Below are 17514 nucleotides of genomic sequence, written 5' to 3' on the forward strand. Positions count from 1 at the left end.
GCAGCGTAGAGCTATAGTAGAATACCAACTCCAACATGGGCGGCGCAGTGGGAGTCAGCCTCCTCAATTCTTTACAAAAGAGTGGGCCTGGTTGGCAGACATCTGCCAGGTCCTTGGAAACTTTGAGGAGTCTACCCAGATGGTGAGCGGCGATGCTGCAATCATTAGCGTCACCATTCCTCTGCTATGCCTCTTGATAAGTTCCCTGCAAAGCATAAAGGCAGACGCTTTGCGCTCGGAAACGGAGGCGTGGGAAGACAGTATGTCGCTGGATAGTCAGAGCACCCTCCTGTCTATATCTCAGCGTGTTGAGGAGGAGGAGGTGGAGGAGCATGAGGAGGAGGGGGAAGAGACAGCTTGGCCCACTGCTGAGGGTACCCATGCTGCTTGCCTGTCATCCTTTCAGCATGTATGGCCTGAGGAGGAGGAGGATCCTGAAAGTGATCTTCCTAGTGAGGACAGCCATGTGTTGCGTACAGGTACCCTGGCACACATGGCTGACTTCATGTTAGGATGCCTTTCTCATGACCCTTGCCTTACACGCATTCTGGCCACTACGGATTACTGGGTGTACACACTGCTCGACCCACGGTATAAGGAGAACCTTTCCACTCTCATACCCGAAGAGGAAAGGGGTTCGAGAGTGATGCTATACCAGAGGACCCTGGCGGACAAGCTGATGGTAAAATTCCCATCCGACAGCGCTAGTGGCAGAAGGCGCAGTTCCGAGGGCCAGGTAGCAGGGGAGGCGCGGAGATCAGGCAGCATGTACAGCACAGGCAGGGGAACACTCTCTAAGGCCTTTGACAGCTTTCTGGCTCCCCAGCAAGACTGTGTCACCGCTCCCCAGTCAAGGCTGAGTCGGCGGGAGCACTGTAAAAGGATGGTGAGGGAGTACGTAGCCGATCGCACGACCGTCCTCCGTGACGCCTCTGCCGCCTACAACTACTGGGTGTTGAAGCTGGACACGTGGCCTGAACTCGCGCTGTATGCCCTGGAGGTGCTTGCTTGTCCTGCGGCTAGCGTCTTGTTAGAGATGGTGTTTAGTGCGGCTGGGGGAATCATCACGGATAAGCGTACCCGCCTGTCAACCGACAGTGCCGACAGGCTTACACTCATAAAGATGAACAAAACCTGGATTTCCCCAGACTTTTCTTCTCCACTAGCGGACAGCAGCGATACCTAAACAATTAGTAGGCTGCACCCGCGGATAGAAGCATCGTTCTCTATCACCATCAAAAACGGGGACCTTTTAGCTTCATCAATCTGTGTATTCTATTCATCCTCCTCCTCCTGCTCCTCCTCCTGAAACCTCACGTAAACACGCCGAACGGGCAATTTTTCTTTGGCCCACAAGGCTCAGTCATATAACTTTTGTAAACAATGTTTATACATTTCAATTCTCAATTGAATAAAGCATTGAAACTTGCACCTGAACCAATTTTTCTTTTAACTGGGCTGCCTACAGGCCTAGTTACAAATTAAGCCACATTAACCAAAGCGATTAATGGGTTTCAACTGCCCTCTTGGTTGGGCATGGGCAATTTTTCTGAAGTACATTTGTACTGTTGGTACACCAATTTTTTGGGGCCCTCGCCTACATTGTAATCCTAGTAATTTTTAGCCCACCTGCATTAAAGCTGACGTTACCTCAGCTGTGCTGGGCACTGCAATGGGATATATTTATGTACCGCCGGTGGGTTCCAGGGAGCCACCCATGCTGTGTGTCCACAGGGACTTCACATTAGGGATTTGTACCTGCCAGTGTCTATGTATTAAAAACCCTGGTCAGACTGGGGCATGCAGTGTGGGCCGAAGACCACCTGCATTTAATCGGACGTTACCTCAGCTGTGATGGGCAATGCAATGGGATATATTTATGTACCGCCGGTGGGTTCCAGGGAGCCACCCATGCTGTGGGTCCACAGGGAGTTGTAACTGCATGTGTCTACTTCTAAAGAACCCCAGTCTGACTGGGGCATGCAGTGTGGGCCGAAGCCCACCTGCATTTAACATGACATTACATCAGCTGTGCTGGGCAATGCAATGGGATATATTTATGTACCGCCGGTGGGTTCCAGGCACCCACCCATGCTGTCGGTCCACACGGAGTTGTAACTGCATGTGTCCTCTTCTAAAGAACCCCAGTCTGACTGGGGCATGCAGTGTGGGCCGAAGCCCACCTGCATTTAACATGACATTATCTCAGCTGTGATGGGCAATGCAATGGGATATATTTATGTACCGCGGGTGGGTTCCAGGGAGCCACCCATGCTGTGGGTGCACACGGAATTCCCATTGCGGAGTTGTACCTGCCTGTGACTATTTATAAAAAACCTCGGTCTGACTGGGGCATGCAGACACCTTGACAGAATGAATAGTGTGTGGCACATAGGTTCCCAATTGTTATGCCCACGTGTGCAGCTCCATATGGAGGTGGCACAGGATTGGATTTCTCATTGCTTCTGTACAGCATTGTGGGCTATCGCACCGCCCCTTTTAAAGAGGGTCGCTGCCTAGCCGTGCCAACCCTCTGCAGTGTGTGCCTGCGGTTCCTCCTCATGGCAGACGCACTTATAAATAGACATGAGGGTGGTGTGGCATGAGGGCAGCTGAAGGCTGCGCAGGGACAATTTGGTGTGCGCTGTGGACACTGGGTCGTGCAGGGACGGGGGGTTGGGCAGCATGTAACCCAGGAGAAGTGGCAGCGAAGTGTCATGCAGGCAGTGATTGTGCTTTGTTGGAGGTAGTGTGGTGCTTAGCTAAGGTATGCATTGCTAATGAGGGCTTTTCAGAAGTAAAAATTGTTGGGAGGGGGGGGGGGGCCCACTCTTGCCGCTATTGTGGCTTAATAGTGGGACCTGTGAACTTGAGATGCAGCCCAACATGTAGCCCCTCGCCTGCCCTATCCGTTTCTGTGTCGTTCCCATCACTTTCTTGAATTGCCCAGATTTTCACAAATGGAAACCTTAGCGAGCATCGGCGATATACAAAAATGCTCGGGTCGCCCATTGACTTCAATGGGGTTCGTTACTCGAAACGAACCCTCGAGCATCGCAAAAATTTCGTCCTGAGTAACGAGCACCCGAGCATTTTGGTGCTCGCTCATCTCTAGTATAGATCTATTTCTACAAGGAGCACAGTCTGTCCTCATGGTGGTGGTTCTGCTGCTGCTGTCCCTCTCCTACATCCACCATATTTCTTCCTCCCTCTGCTACTTCCCCTTGTGTTTGCCCCTCCCCCCCAAAAAAAAAAAATATTTAAAAAACAGAAGAAAGAGCTACAGCTTTAATGTCTTTCCTTCGAGGAGGTCCAGTTTGGGTCTTTTCTTCACCTGATATATATATTTTTTCAATTAAACAAAAAAGAGGGGAAAAAAGCACCACGCCTGCTGTTTTACTTCGCCCTATGTGGGCCATCTTTTGTTTTCAGTGACACCCCTATGTTCCGAGTGACTAGTAATAGGCGATTATTGGAGTAACCTCACACCACTGTATTTTTTTTTTTTTATGAAAAGTGTTCCCCGGATGCATGGCTTTATTTTAATTCAATTTGGGGTACATTGGGCTGCATTGGGACTTTTTGGAGGCCAAATTACTAAAACAGATTTTTACTCCCATTGACTTGAATAGGAATCGATATTGAGTCATCAAATTTTCTGATTATTTTTGGAAAATCGGGTTGATCCCTCCCAACTCGTTTATTGCAATAATCACTCATCGCTACCAATTGATGAGTGATTATTGGAATAATAGAGTTAAATGCTCTGATCTGTCTTCCAAGGATTTTAAGGGTCTGGGAGATCTGAATTTAAGGGCCTTGTCTTCGGTCTGAGGGCTCAGTCACACGGGCGTTTATTGCCGCGATTTGCGCATGCGCATGCGTCCGGCGATTTTTTAAAACCATTGCTTTGCAATGGTATCGGACACATGAGCGCTTTTTATGCGCTCGTCCGATAAATTAGAGAACAGAAATCGCAGATCGCACCTATCTGCGATCTGCGATTCCTGTTCTCTTCTGTATATGCGCTCAATGGGGCCGGCGGCAGCAGCGCTGACCCCATTGAGAACATATAGAAGACAAATCATTCTTCTCTGCCACAGCTGTAAGAGCTGTGGCAGAGAAGAACGATGTTTGCCCATTGAATTCAATGGAACCGGCAATACAGCCGACTCCATGGAAAGCAATGGGCTGCCGGCGTGCGCGGGATGAATTGTCGGGAAAAGGTTAAATATATAACCCCTTCCCTGCAATGCATCCTGAAAAGTGAAAAAATAAAAAAAAAGGATGTACTCACCTGCTCCCGGCAGCCTGAGATCCCCGCGGCCGTCCTGCAGTGGGTGTGAAGGGGGTGTGACTCAGGCTTGCCCCTGATTGGCTCAGCCTGAGCCAATCAGAGGCTGATCTCAGTCACACCCATTCATGAATTCATGAATGGGTGTGACTGAGACTTGCCTCTGATTGGCTCAGCGCTGAGCCAATCAGGGGCAAGCCTGAGTCACACCCCCTTCACACCCACTGCAGGACGGCCGCGGGGATCTCAGGCTGCCGGGAGCAGGTAAGTACATACATTTTTTTTATTTTTTCACTTTTCAGGATGCATTGCAGGGAAGGGGTTATATATTTAACCCCTTCCCGACAATTCATCCCACACTCGCCCGCAGCGCTTGCATTCAATGGAGCCAGCTGTATTGCCGGCTCCATTGAATGCAATGCGCTGGACAGCTCCGGCCCGTTTCTAATGAAACGCGGCTAGGAGCAGATTTTAGGGTGATTTTTCGGCGCCGGTCACGCGATTTGCGCATGCGCATCCGTCATGCGATGCGCAAATCGCGTGAAAAAACGCCCGTGTGACTAAGGCCTGAATCTGTAAAGGGCTCTGGTTTGGCTTCTGAATTTATTTGAGGTGCTATAGAGGCTGGATGGGCTTCAGAAGGGATGGGTCATAGATTTCTGGGCAGCAAACTCTGCACTCATCAGGATTAAGAAAAGGAGAATGTCCACAATCAGTAAATAAATTACCTTCAGGTCGCTGGATTTATAGAGAACCTATCTACTCTACTGCTATGTCTGTTTTAGCAAATACTTTAGCACATTCCAAGTCAGGAGAGCAGGAGAAGGAGTGGCCAGCAAAAATATTTCACCGAGTCGCATGAGGCGCAGAACTGATCTAGTGTATATAATCTGGTGTTACTCTATGGAACAATAGCACTATTACTTATTACTATATTTGTGTTAGGTTATAATTTTATTTCATACTTTAGCTGTACATTAAAATATATGTGTGACATTCTACATAACAATACAGGCTAAGGGCACCTACCCACTGGCGTTGCCGATTTTCGTGCATGAAAAACGCAGCGTTTTTCGCGCGTTTTCCGCGCCTTTTTCGCGGCGTTTTTCGTTAATTTCCATTGACAATCATGGGTGCATTAAGAGAAAAATAAGGACACATATGCAACTGACAGTTCCTATGTGAAAAATTGCAACGAAACGAAAAAAAAAAAAACTAATGGACAAGAACACATTCTATGCTAATTGCTCTTCAGAAAAAACGCAAAACGCAATTTAGCATCGCAGGAAAACAAAAATCGCCAGTGGGTAGGCGCCCTTATTAGAAATTATTTCCCTGATGTGATCCCTCATGACTGCCATTTAATGACACTCAGGTACAGAAATCTGAAATCAATGATAACAGAAACTCAAAAGTTTTTTTGCACAACATCAGAAATGTTTTCCTCATCAGAGGTGAACAGTGTGAAACCCCTTTTTCACTGGACACACATGAAGCCTGTAGTCGAGTTATTGCCATACGCATTGTAGTGTATCATGACTGACAGATGCAATGGATTCTAGGATAGGTCCTCGCAGATCATGGTGGCTGGTAAGGGGACATGTAGACTCTAATCAGAAAGCGTAAGGTCTGGGGAACATGAAGGGCAAGGAATAAGTTCACTATCATCACCACCTACATGGCCAATCCATCTGTTTGGTAGTCGCCGCTCGCTTTTGACATCATTCTGACAATGGGGGGGAGGGTGCTCATTCTGTTGGAGGATGAAACCTGGGATTTACCATTTAGGCTGCATAAGAAGCCATATCTGTAGGACATCCAGGACATAAAAAGCTCTCCTGTCTTTGTCGGCAGCCATTTTGTCTCATATTCCCCAAGCAATGACTATGGCAGAACAAAATTTATTGGAGCTCATTTAGCAAAACCATCTAATGATGAGACCGTCCTTGTTGCCCATAGCAACCAATCACAACACAGCCTTCATTTTACCACAGCAGCTTGAGAAATGAAAGCTGTGCTGTGATTGGTTGGTATGGGCAAAAGGACAGTCTTATGTTAGACAGTTTTGCTAAGAGAGACTTTTTGAATCTCCGTTTTCATATATATCAAATTGCGGTATCTAAGTATCATTAAATGGAGTTACGAGGGGTCTCACATCAGGGAACTCATCTGTAATAACCTACGGTGTAAATAAACCTACTCCAGGAAGAGCCCACTGCTCGGATGACGAGTGCTTGATGGCCAGGACCTCCAGCATTTTCCTAGATTTGTTTCTACTAATAGATCCATCCTTGTTTCTCTTCCATCTGCAGAAAGCAGAAGACATTATAAGATCAGTGTTGTTACTTAGTATACTTCTTGTTACTTTGACCATATTCAAATCCTTTTATCAGGCAGCTCGCTAAAGTTCAAACAGAGTTTTTCCACACAGATTTAACGCAACATCGGACGCAGATTTTATGCCATAAAAGGAACAGAAAAAAACACTGCATTCTGGTTCAGGTAGAGAAAACTTTATGTATCACGTGTATTGGTACAACAACAGAACTAAAGCTAATGTGTAATTTTGCTGCCCTCCGAAACAGAGGAGCATACATGGCCTTATACATCTCCTCACTCACCTTCTAGGTGCTCTTCTTTAGGGCGGACACCAACTCGTGATATTTTCTATCTTGCACACTCTCAGCTATTCATTCATGAATGGCTAAGCACTATCTGTAATTGGCTGAGCGCTCAGCAAATAGCTAAGCACTAGCTGTTATTGGCTGAGCGCTCAGCCAATCAGCACAGCCCTTTCAGGAGGCGGGGATTTTTAAATCCCTGCCTGCTGAAAGTGCTGGATAGCAATGTCGGGAAGCCAGCCGGAGGATGCATGATTAGTTTTTATTTTACGTTTTTAACCACTTATTGGTGATTTTCAGGGAAGGGCTTATATTTCAAGCCCTTCCCCAAAAATCATACTGCAGGGTTTGCCAAAAACCACTGCTTTCAATGGGACCGGCAGCAGCGCCGATCATATTGAAAGCAATGGGATAGCATGCTGCACTTCTGCCACAGCTGTCACAGCTGAGACAGCTGTGGCAGAAGTCCGCGGTATTCTCCATATCTTTTCAATGGGGCTAGCGCTGCTGCCGCCGGCCCCATTAAAAAGACTGGCAATATCCCGGCGTCGTATCCCGTTTTTTTTTTTTCGCACTGCGAGGCGAGAGTTTTCACTTGCTCTCGCAGTGCAATGGAGAAAAAAATGCCAGTGGGTGTCCGCCCTTAGGCAGAGAAATGTCCAAAGAGGTTTAACACATTAATTATGCATTCTAGATTCATGGACATGGGTTGCTGATCTGTGGATTCATCCTGATTGCCAGATTTGGAGTGGTCAAGTAATTTTTCTCCCCCAAGATGAAGAATATTGGCTTCTATCCAATAGGGTTTCTTGCTTTTCTGTATATCAATGATGGCAATGTCTGCGTGGGGGGTGGAGTCAGCTATGACACAGTGGCACACTCAGTCCATGTAAAAAGTTCAAATAATTTTACATTCTTGAATATTTCGAGATAACAGAAAACCCAGAGAAAAACAATAGCCACTGGTTTCTCATGTCCATCAAGGCACTAACTAAAAAGTAGTTCCCTCACTCACTACTAACACAGTGGCCCAGCCCATACCCAACAGGGTGTCAGTCTGTAGCATCCTTCCCCGTTAGACTCATGGCCATACCACAGCCTGGTCTCCCACAGACGTCAGGCTTTCAACCTCCCGCTCAGGGAGTAGCTCCCTCTCTCTCAGAGGCTGGCCTGGCTCTGGTTTTCCACAGCAGCTCTGCCCCAGCTTTTTCAGCTCTGAACTAAATGTGTCTGGATATTTTAGCTCCTCCAGACACACCCACATAGCTGTCCCTGCCGATTAGCACCCCTCTTTACAGTCCCCCTGCAGGCCATTCAGTGTACTGCTTTGCCACACAACACAGAAAATACCCTGAACACTTAATTTTTATTCAATCTTACTAATTTACTGTGTTATCAATGTCTTTAAATAGATAAGGAAGCATGAAAAAATGACTGTATGCCAGAGATATTATGTCTACATACTTCGTAATAATAGGATGAATGGCATGATTTGGGCCAAACCAGCATAAACTTCCTCGGCCTCTCAGACCTGTGCGTCCAATTGGATTCCTGCCACAAACAGAAAAGAGGAAAATACTGAATATGCTGAAAAATACTGTCCATATCTGCATTAATGCTGTGTCACAGCAAAGAACGGAAATATATTCGTAAAGGGATTTTGTAGTTGAAAACTACTGGTGGCCTATCCTCAGGACAGACTATGAATAGTAGATTGGCGGTGGTCCACTGCCTGGGACCCCTGCCATTCAGCTGTTTACTGAGATAGCATGCTTTTGCAGTGAGCTGATTTCTGCAGGAAGCAGATAGCTCTGGTCTTGCTGCAGTGGTCAGGTTTGGTATTGCAGGCATGAAATTAATGGGAACTTGGCCTACAATACCAAACCTGGCCACTGCAGGAAGAACAGAGCTATCTGCTTCTTGCAGAAATCAGCTTAGTGCATGAGAGCGCCACTTGACAAACTGCTGATCCTCAGTGATAGACCCCCACAATCTCCTTTTGATGACCTATCCTGAGGCTCCCAACAGTTTACAACTGGACAAAAACAAAATTATGAAATTATTTGACTTTTAATTCATTTCTTTGTTCCTACCGGGCACCGTGGCATAGACTGCTACTGAATGTCTGTCTGTTCATTTGACTTTAAGCTTGTCTGTCATTCTGTGTCTGTACTGTTTGATTGTTGTTCACCCAAAAGTTTTCAAGCATGTCATACACATTGGAAATTAGCTAAACTGTTCGAATTGTGATGCATTTTATCGATAATTTAATGTCTTGAATTTTGTCTTTATCAGCTCCACTTTTGTCCCCTTAGAAACAGCATTCCAATTATTTGGCCTATTATCTATATTAGACTTCAGACAGTTGTGAATTTGAGAGGGGGCGCTGTGCATGAACTCAGTGTCTATAATTATAATAATAAAATAATAATAATCTTTATTTGTATAGCGCCAACTTATTCCGCAGCGCTTTCAGGCATGGATGAATGCAAAACAATACAACAATTACAATGTGAGATACATTGGGTTAGACACAAATGGGTTGGGGGTGGTACAGGAGGTGCAGGTGGTGGGGAACACAGGCAATAGGGAATATTATGTACAGATCATTTATCAGAAGGCAAACAGGGTGGAGCACCATAGGGAGGGGCGAGGGACTAGGTCAGGAGATTTGGTATGCTTCCCTGAAGAGGTGCGTTTTTAAGGCACGTCTGAAATTTCGTGCATCGGGAATTGTCCGGATGCCTTGGGGTAGAGCATTCCAGAGGATGGGTGCTGCTCTGGTGAAGTCCTGTAGGCGAGCATGAGAGGTTCGTATTACAGGGGTGTTTAGTCTGAGTGTGTTAGCCGATCGGAGTGAGCGGGCTGGGTGGTGTACTGACAGTAGGGAGGCGATGTATGGTGGCGCAGCGCCATGCAGAGCTTTGTGAGTGAGATAGAGGAGTTTAAATTTAGTTCTGCAGTGGATGGGCAGCCAATGCAGCGACTGGCATAATGCAGAGGCGTCTGAATAACGACTGGATAGAAAAATGAGTCTAGCTGCTGCATTTAGTATGGATTGGAGCGGAGCGAGTCTAGTGCGGGGGAGGCCAATGAGTAGCGAGTTGCAGTAGTCAAGCCGGGAGTGGATGAGCGCAACCACGAGCGTCTTTAGCGTGTCCGTGGTTAGGAAAGGACGTATTTTAGCAATATTTCTGAGGTGCATGTGGCATGTTTGGGCCAGAGATTGGATATGGGGGCAAAGGAGAGGTCAGAGTCCAGTGTGACCCCAAGGCATCGGGCATGCCGTCGGGGGGTTATGATGGTGCCAGACACTGGAATGGAGATGTTGAGGGGAGGTCGGTTAGAAGGTGGAAAGACAAGGAGGTCAGTTTTAGAGAGGTTTAATTTGAGAAAAAGGGAGGACATAGTGTTAGAGACAGCGGACAGACAGTCGGTGATATTTTGGAGGAATGGTCCAGAGATCTCACGAGAGGAGGTGTATAGTTGGGTGTCGTCAGCATAGAGATGGTATTGGAGGCCGAATCTGTGGATGGTTTGTCCAATTGGGGCAGTATAGATAGAGAAAAGAAGGGGACCAAGGACCGAGCCCTGGGGTACCCCGACAGCGAGAGGAAGTGGAGCAGAGATAGAACCAGCAAAGGAAACACTGAAAGAGCGGTCAGAGAGGTAGGAGGAGAACCAGGAGAGAGCAGTATCCTTTAGACCAATAGAGCGGAGCATAGTGAGAAGGAGATTATGGTCGACAGTGTCAAATGCAGCAGACAGGTCAAGGAGGATTAGTAGAGAGTAATCACCTCTCGACTTTGCAGTCATCAGGTCATTTGTCTATAAGGGGTATTCCATTTTTTTCTACTTTTCACCCATCCACTGGATAGGTGAAAACTGGTAGGTAGTTGGGCTCCTACCTCTGGAACTCCCACTGATCACAAAATTGTGATCCAGTAAGTCTCTGAATGAACAGAGCGGAGGTCGAGCAGGCACACAAATGTTCCATTTATATCAATGAGAGCTACTTATACTCAGCAATGTCCAGTATTAAATGCATAGAGCAGTGGTGTAACTGTATGACCTCCACTCCATTCACTTGGAGACCAACAGACCCCTGTTTTGGGTATTGGTGGGGGTCCCAGCTGTTAGACCGCACTGGTCTGTCACTTTTCACTTATCCAGTGGATGGGTGAAAACCTAAGGCCGCCTGCACATGGGCAGATTTGCATTGCAGAATCAGGAGAGGGCGTTCGCATCCAGATTCCGCAGCAAATACCGTTCATAGCATGCTATGGCAAAACCCGTTTTCCTCCACACGAGTGGAATTCGATTGAAATCTTCTGCTCGCAGAGGAGAAATTGCAGCCAGCTTCGATTCTGTGTGGATTCTGACCAGACGGCTTCTATTAAAGTCAATGGAAGCAGTCCGACCCGCGGCCCTTCCGCCATCATCACTGCACAAAGGTTGTGAGATTCGCATCGTCATCTAGCAACGGTGCGGCATAATCTATACTGCGCATATGTGCTGGCGCTACGGTGGCACATCCACAGCACAGATTAAAAGACTGTGGACAGGCACACGAGGATCACCGGCCGGGCACAGGGTGGGATTCCGTTGTGCGATCCCACATGCGGAATCCGACCCATCTGTGTGCAGGCGGCCTAAATTGTTAAGTCTCTGTAATACCCTAATTAACTGAATATTTTGCTCCAGTGCATAAATAAAGGCCTTCTACTAATAAACAGGTGCAGGTTGAGTCAAAACATGATGCAAAAGTAAATTTCTAATTTCTTCCTACATGATACAGTAGCCAAAAAGACAAGAAAATATACTGTAGAAAAACTTTTACGTTTTTTAATGCACCTTAGAGATGTTTCGTGTGGGCGCTGTTGGTGACACGGCTGATGTCAAGTCGGTAGTTCAGTTCTGACCAGACGTGTCCCGGCGTATCTTCCATTCTAGGTCGTCTAGTGTCACTGACAGAGCCCACATGGAACCTCTGTAAGCAGTTCTACTATCTGGTTGTGTCATTCTGGCTGCTGTGTATCTCATCATGAAAGAAGGAAATAAACAGAACAGCTCTCCATAGTGCAAAGAGTCACCGACCAGGAGGACCAGAATCCTAGAGGCAAGCTGCATTGAATGAAGGCAACACTTTTCTGTGCTGAACTGTCACCCTCATTGCATGCAGCAAAATGCATAATGTGGCTGCAAGGGACTGGGGGGCAGGGAACAAAAGATGTAGGTGGGAGCAAGCGTAGTGGAGGAAAGGGTGGAGTTAGAAGAGGAAACGGGAGGAGAGTTAGTAGAGAAGAAGTGAAGAGAGGACTGCAGAAAAGGATCACCACGTGGAAGAAGGAGGAAGAAAGATTCGGAAGACAGATTTGAGAAGAGAATAAAAGCAGAAAGAATTGCGCCCGGTTGAAGACGAAAGTGAAGGATTGGAAGATAGAAGAACATCCACATGCCCCAACACCTACTAACAGTCTGGTCAGACGCTCCTCTCTGCTAGTGGTCTGTAGGGGGCATCCTGAGCCCGGTCATCTTGTGTGCCCTCATACATCCACTGGTCCCAACACCTCCTAATAGTCTGGTCAGACGCTTCTCTCCACTTGTGGTCACTAGGGGGTAGTCTGAGCCTGGTCACCGTGTGTGCCCTCACACACCCAGTGGTCCAAACACCTTCTAACTGTCTGGTCAGACACTCCTCTCTACTGGTGGTCTGTAGGGGGCATCCTGAGCCCGGTCACCTTGTGTGCCCTCACACATCCACTGGTCCCAACACCTTCTAACAGTCTAGTCAGAATGGCTAGTGGGGGACAATTCATCGATACGACCATCCAGCTTTTCACATCCCAATAATTCGCCCCTCTCAGACTCTGGTAAGGGGGTGAAATCTCTTCTCTGCATTGTAGAGGCGTCTAGTGGCCAACAAGCTCTAAACAAGCGGAAGAAAAGGTCACTACATATAAGGAGCCTCTGAGAGCCTTTTATAGGCCAAGGGGGAACCACTTTTAGGGCTTAAAAAGGGGCAAGTGCTCAGGTGGCAAGATTGTTTATCTAATCACACCACAACGCTAGTTATTAGCATATCTGCCTGAGATGGAACTGCATGCCATATTTTTGCAGCAAAACAACAACTCCTTCTAGCGGCTGTATTTTTTTACAAAGAGTGTATAACAAATTGAACTCTATCCTGTGCAGAGGCAATGACAATTAGTTGGATTAAGCCTATAAAATAACTGATCATTTAGGAAAATGGAGAATAGTAATAACTCAAATGCTATTGAAACACCAATAAGCCAGGAGTTCTGCACTTACAGCGGCAGGCCATCAGCAACCATGTATGTTCCGCAGTAGCTCTGACGATTTATGGCTCCATCAGAAGTGTTATAATTTATTTTCTGAAGTGTTTCTGGGGAGCTAAAGACATTAATTTCAGTTATTTACACATTTATTGCAGCTTTCAAAAGATACAAAATATTTAAGGAAGTATTCAAGCCTTACTCAGTACAAGGGTCATGAAAATGCTTGTCCTTCCTAACAGCAGTATAAAGAGGAGGGCTATATATGTTGAATTCTACCTGCAAAACAGCACAAGCACATATTTAGGCGCTAAGCAGATTAATATCACATACAACCTTCTCAGCATTAGAAAACATATATCTGGGTCTCTTTATTAAAATGATCAGTGAGTTAAAAAAAAGTCTTTATCCACAAATTAACCTTAAAGCGCACCTGTCATTTTATCAAATACTGAAGTAAACGCCTGGGCTTGTAGCTCTTCTACCTCTGATCGTGTACGATCATTTGGGGTACAGACCACTCTTATGTTTCTGAACAATGCCCCACAGCTGCTGCACTGTTAAAAGGCATCTGCTTATTTTCAGTGGGCAGTGCCCATGCCTGGGAGGTCTGCCAGTACTATAATATGCCACTTCCTGTCCCTTAGTTCCCGCCTGCATTTCACCAATGGTAGTGCGGCCCTGATCTGACACCCCAGTGGGTTTGTCCTGTTAAGAGTGGGGTCACACCGGGGGTTTAATCTCCGTTTTGGCTTTCTATCTCTATGTTCTGTTTTTGGAGTAGAGACAGAGTTAGAACAGAATTTAAGACATTCTGTCATCCGTGTGGTTGATTCTAAGCAGTCACCGTAGCACTCCTGGCCGCATGACACAGAACCTGAAGATATCTTTCTAAACACGAGAAGATTTATCATTCATTCGGGGAGAGCTGCCTGTGATTGGCTGAGCACCTCAGCCAATCACAGTCAGCTCTTTCAGCAGGTGGAGATTTTAAAACCCTGTCTGCTGATAGATCAGCACCACAGAGCAAGGGACAGCAGGAGAAGACGCAGCTGAGCCCCAGCAGCTGAAGGGAGGTATCTATTTTTTTTTTGTTTTTTAAAGCACTTTTACTGGATTTTCAGGAAAGGGCTTATATTTTAAGCCCTTCCCTGAAATCAATAGCTGGCAGCACAATCCTCTACCGCAGCTGACATGTGTGACAGCTGCGGTAGAGAATTGAAGAATTTCTCTGCTGCATCTGTCACAGATGTGGCAGATGTAGCAGCAGGGAATTCTTTTTACTAGCAGGGATCAAGGAAACATCTGTTGCATACAGCAGATGTGTTCTTCATTTCCGCTCTTCATTTCCGCAGGGGACACAGCAGCGGTGGACAGGTAAGTTGTTTTTTTTTACACTAAAATTTTTCTTTTTCAGGGAAGAGCTTATATGTAAAGCTCTTCCCTGAAAAAGAATGCAGGGGAGCCAGCAGACCGTTGTTTTCAATGGAGCCACCAGCAGCAGCCGCTGCTTCACTGAAAACAATGCGTGCATTCACTATGGTGCACGCATGTCCTATCTTTGCAGGCACACGCCTGTAAAGCACAGACATGTGAACACACCATAGTGAATACATTGGGGCTAATAGATGTGTGTTTTTGTGCGCACGTATGCACGCACAAAATAAACGCTCGTCTGAAGCCACACTACGGCTTGCAGTGAGGTGACCGGGGGACTGGAGAAGATCAGCGTGGAGAAGATGCGGTAAGACAGCTGCCTTGGGAGGAATAGGTAAGTGCTGATTTTTCTTCTAATGACAAAACCCCTTTAACCCCTTAAGGACCAGGCTGTTTTGTACTTTAAGGAACAGAAACTTTTTAGAGATTTTACCCATGTGGTGGTTTAACTGCCCTTTTTTTCCCTCTTTAACTGCCAAAACTATTTTTGCTCAGTTTTTTGCCTCTGACATATAATGCTATTTTTTTATATGTTTATCACTGACTTTTTTTTCCCGTTTTTTAGTTTTATTGGGGGTAAAAAGCTTAAAAAATGATTTTCTTTTATATTTATAGTTATTTTTTTTAAATTAGTATATCTACACTAAAATAAAATATGGGAATGGGTTTCTCATTTTGATTCGGACGTTTTGATATATAATATGTATGGATTTGGATTACAGGGCACATGTGACGGTTTTGGTTGGCGTCGACTTTGGATTATTTTCTTTTTTATGTATATATTTTTATTTTATTCTGTACTTTTGTATTATTTGTGTATGTAATAATTCTTTTTACCGTCTATGTTCCCCATGACGTCATATAAGACCTCTGGGCGACATTCACGTCATAGTTGTTTATATATATTTGACACTTTTCCACTGTAGCAGCAGCATCCATAGGAGCCCCAGTTTACAAGGAAATGCATCTCCTGAAGTGACAATAGTCACTGGCAGAGCTGAGCAGGGTCTGCTGGGACCCTGTCGCTCTGCTGTTCCAGGGAATCCCGACGGTCACATGACTATCGGCTTGCGTAGTGGAAGCTATAATTCCACTTTCACTTTTTAGTGCATAGTGCTCATTGAGCGGTGTGTATTCTGGAAAGGAGAAGGCAGAGGGGGTTAAAAACACTCCTGCCTTCTCCTCCGGGTTATCAGCTGTTACTAAAAGCTGACAACCCGACCTGCTTCTGCTTGATTGCAGAAGCAGGGGCTTTAATCCTCCGCCGTATGTTTACAATCAGCTGTGATTAAAGCCCAGGACCAATCGCCGTAAATTTACAGTGCTTAGTCCTTATTGGGTTAAGGGTGAACATACAGAACCCATAGAACAATCTGTACTATGATGGGAAAAAAATTAAAACAAGCCTTAAGTTGAGCACCACTTGTCACTCTTAACCCTTTCAGACACAAAAGGGATTTCTTTAACTTATCAGTTTCTGCATTCCGAAAACCAATAATCTCAGTATGACAAGTGACACTAAATATATATTTTATGTTTTATTACTTTTGTACGACAACAACACTTTGTTTAAAAAAATATGTTGTGTGTGCTGCAGCATTCCGAGGCGTGTAACATTTCTTTTGGGAGTTGAGAGGAGCAGCAAATGACAAATCTGGCATTTATATTTTTCATTTTTTGTTCTGTATAGTTTTCCTTGAATGTTTATTTTTTTTTTCAACAATATGTGACTATACAGAGCAATTGTTATTTAATTCCAAAAACTTTAATTAACTTTCTTTTTTCTAAACTTTCAGCAATAGGGAACTTCAATGTGCGATTCTCTGATCATTCATATAATACACTGCAATAATTCTGTATTGCAGTGGATTATGCTGGTCAGTGTAACACTGAGAGGCATTTTATTATGCTCTAGCAGGGCCTAATAGGAGTACAAAGATGGGAGGCCTGGGGGGGGGCGGAGCGTGATGGCTGCTTGAGAGAAGCGCTCCTCTGACCAAGCACCCACGCTGGCCCCAAATAGCTTCTCTTAGACGGAAGAATGGGCAAGCTGACAAGGGATAAGAACGCTGAACTGCAGGGAACACCTCGAGCGGCTAAAAGGCAAGTGGATATGCAGCGCTTCTTTAGAGAAAGACCCGCCCGGTCCCCGCGCCCCCCCTCTAAGATGGCGCCGGCGAGGGAACTCATTGCTGCTCCCAGCAAGGGGGAGGAGGAGGAAACGTGCTCCGAGGATGAAGGTGAAGAGACTATCTCCAAATCCTTCATGAGAGATCTTATTTCACATGCCCTGCGTCCCATAAGCGCTGATCTGGCCGAGATCAAGGGTGACCTGAGACAGATGGGACACAGGGTAGAAGAGCTGGAGACTGCAGTGTCGGCCACCACTTCTCACTCCATACAGCTAGAGCGGGCCTTAAAGGAGCAGCACACCTACCTTAGCAAGACCCTCCTAATGCAGGAGGATCTTGAAAATAGGAATCGCCGCAATAATGTGCGCATCAAGGGGCTGCCCGAATCCCACACCGCCGAGAATCTACAGAAGGTCGCTAAAGAAATCTTTGCCTCGCTTTTGGGGACAGACAGAGCCAGTTCTATTTGTGTCGAAAGGATTCACAGAGCACTTAGGCCTCCGCCGAGTGAGGCCGTGCCACCCAGCGACGTCATCTGCAAGGTGCTCTCCTTCCCCGACGCGGCCGCCATATTGAGAGCTGCAAGATCCAACAGAGACATACACTTCGCCGAATCCCCATTACAAATTTATCAGGACCTTGCCCCCTCAACCTTGGCGAAGCGCCGTGCTCTCCGCCCGCTCCTGGAAACGCTCAAATCCATGGACATAAAATATTCGTGGCTCTTCCCGTTT

At 46.2% G+C, this 17514-nt stretch overlaps 1 protein-coding gene across 1 annotated transcript in view; it reads right to left on the reverse strand.

Moving 5' to 3' along the window:
* Positions 1–17514, reverse strand: part of TRPM2 (transient receptor potential cation channel subfamily M member 2) — a 164445-nt gene that overhangs the window by 17192 nt on the left and 129739 nt on the right. The window contains exons 27-30 of the mRNA XM_066577079.1: positions 13414–13490; positions 13228–13329; positions 8380–8466; positions 6495–6600 (exon numbers count right to left, since the gene is read on the reverse strand). Of these exons, the coding sequence (XP_066433176.1) occupies positions 6495–6600; positions 8380–8466; positions 13228–13329; positions 13414–13490 (372 nt within the window). The remainder of the gene's footprint in view (positions 1–6494; positions 6601–8379; positions 8467–13227; positions 13330–13413; positions 13491–17514) is intronic.

Source organism: Eleutherodactylus coqui, chromosome 8 (assembly GCF_035609145.1).
Source record: "Eleutherodactylus coqui strain aEleCoq1 chromosome 8, aEleCoq1.hap1, whole genome shotgun sequence".
Classification (NCBI taxonomy): Eukaryota; Metazoa; Chordata; class Amphibia; order Anura; family Eleutherodactylidae; genus Eleutherodactylus; species Eleutherodactylus coqui.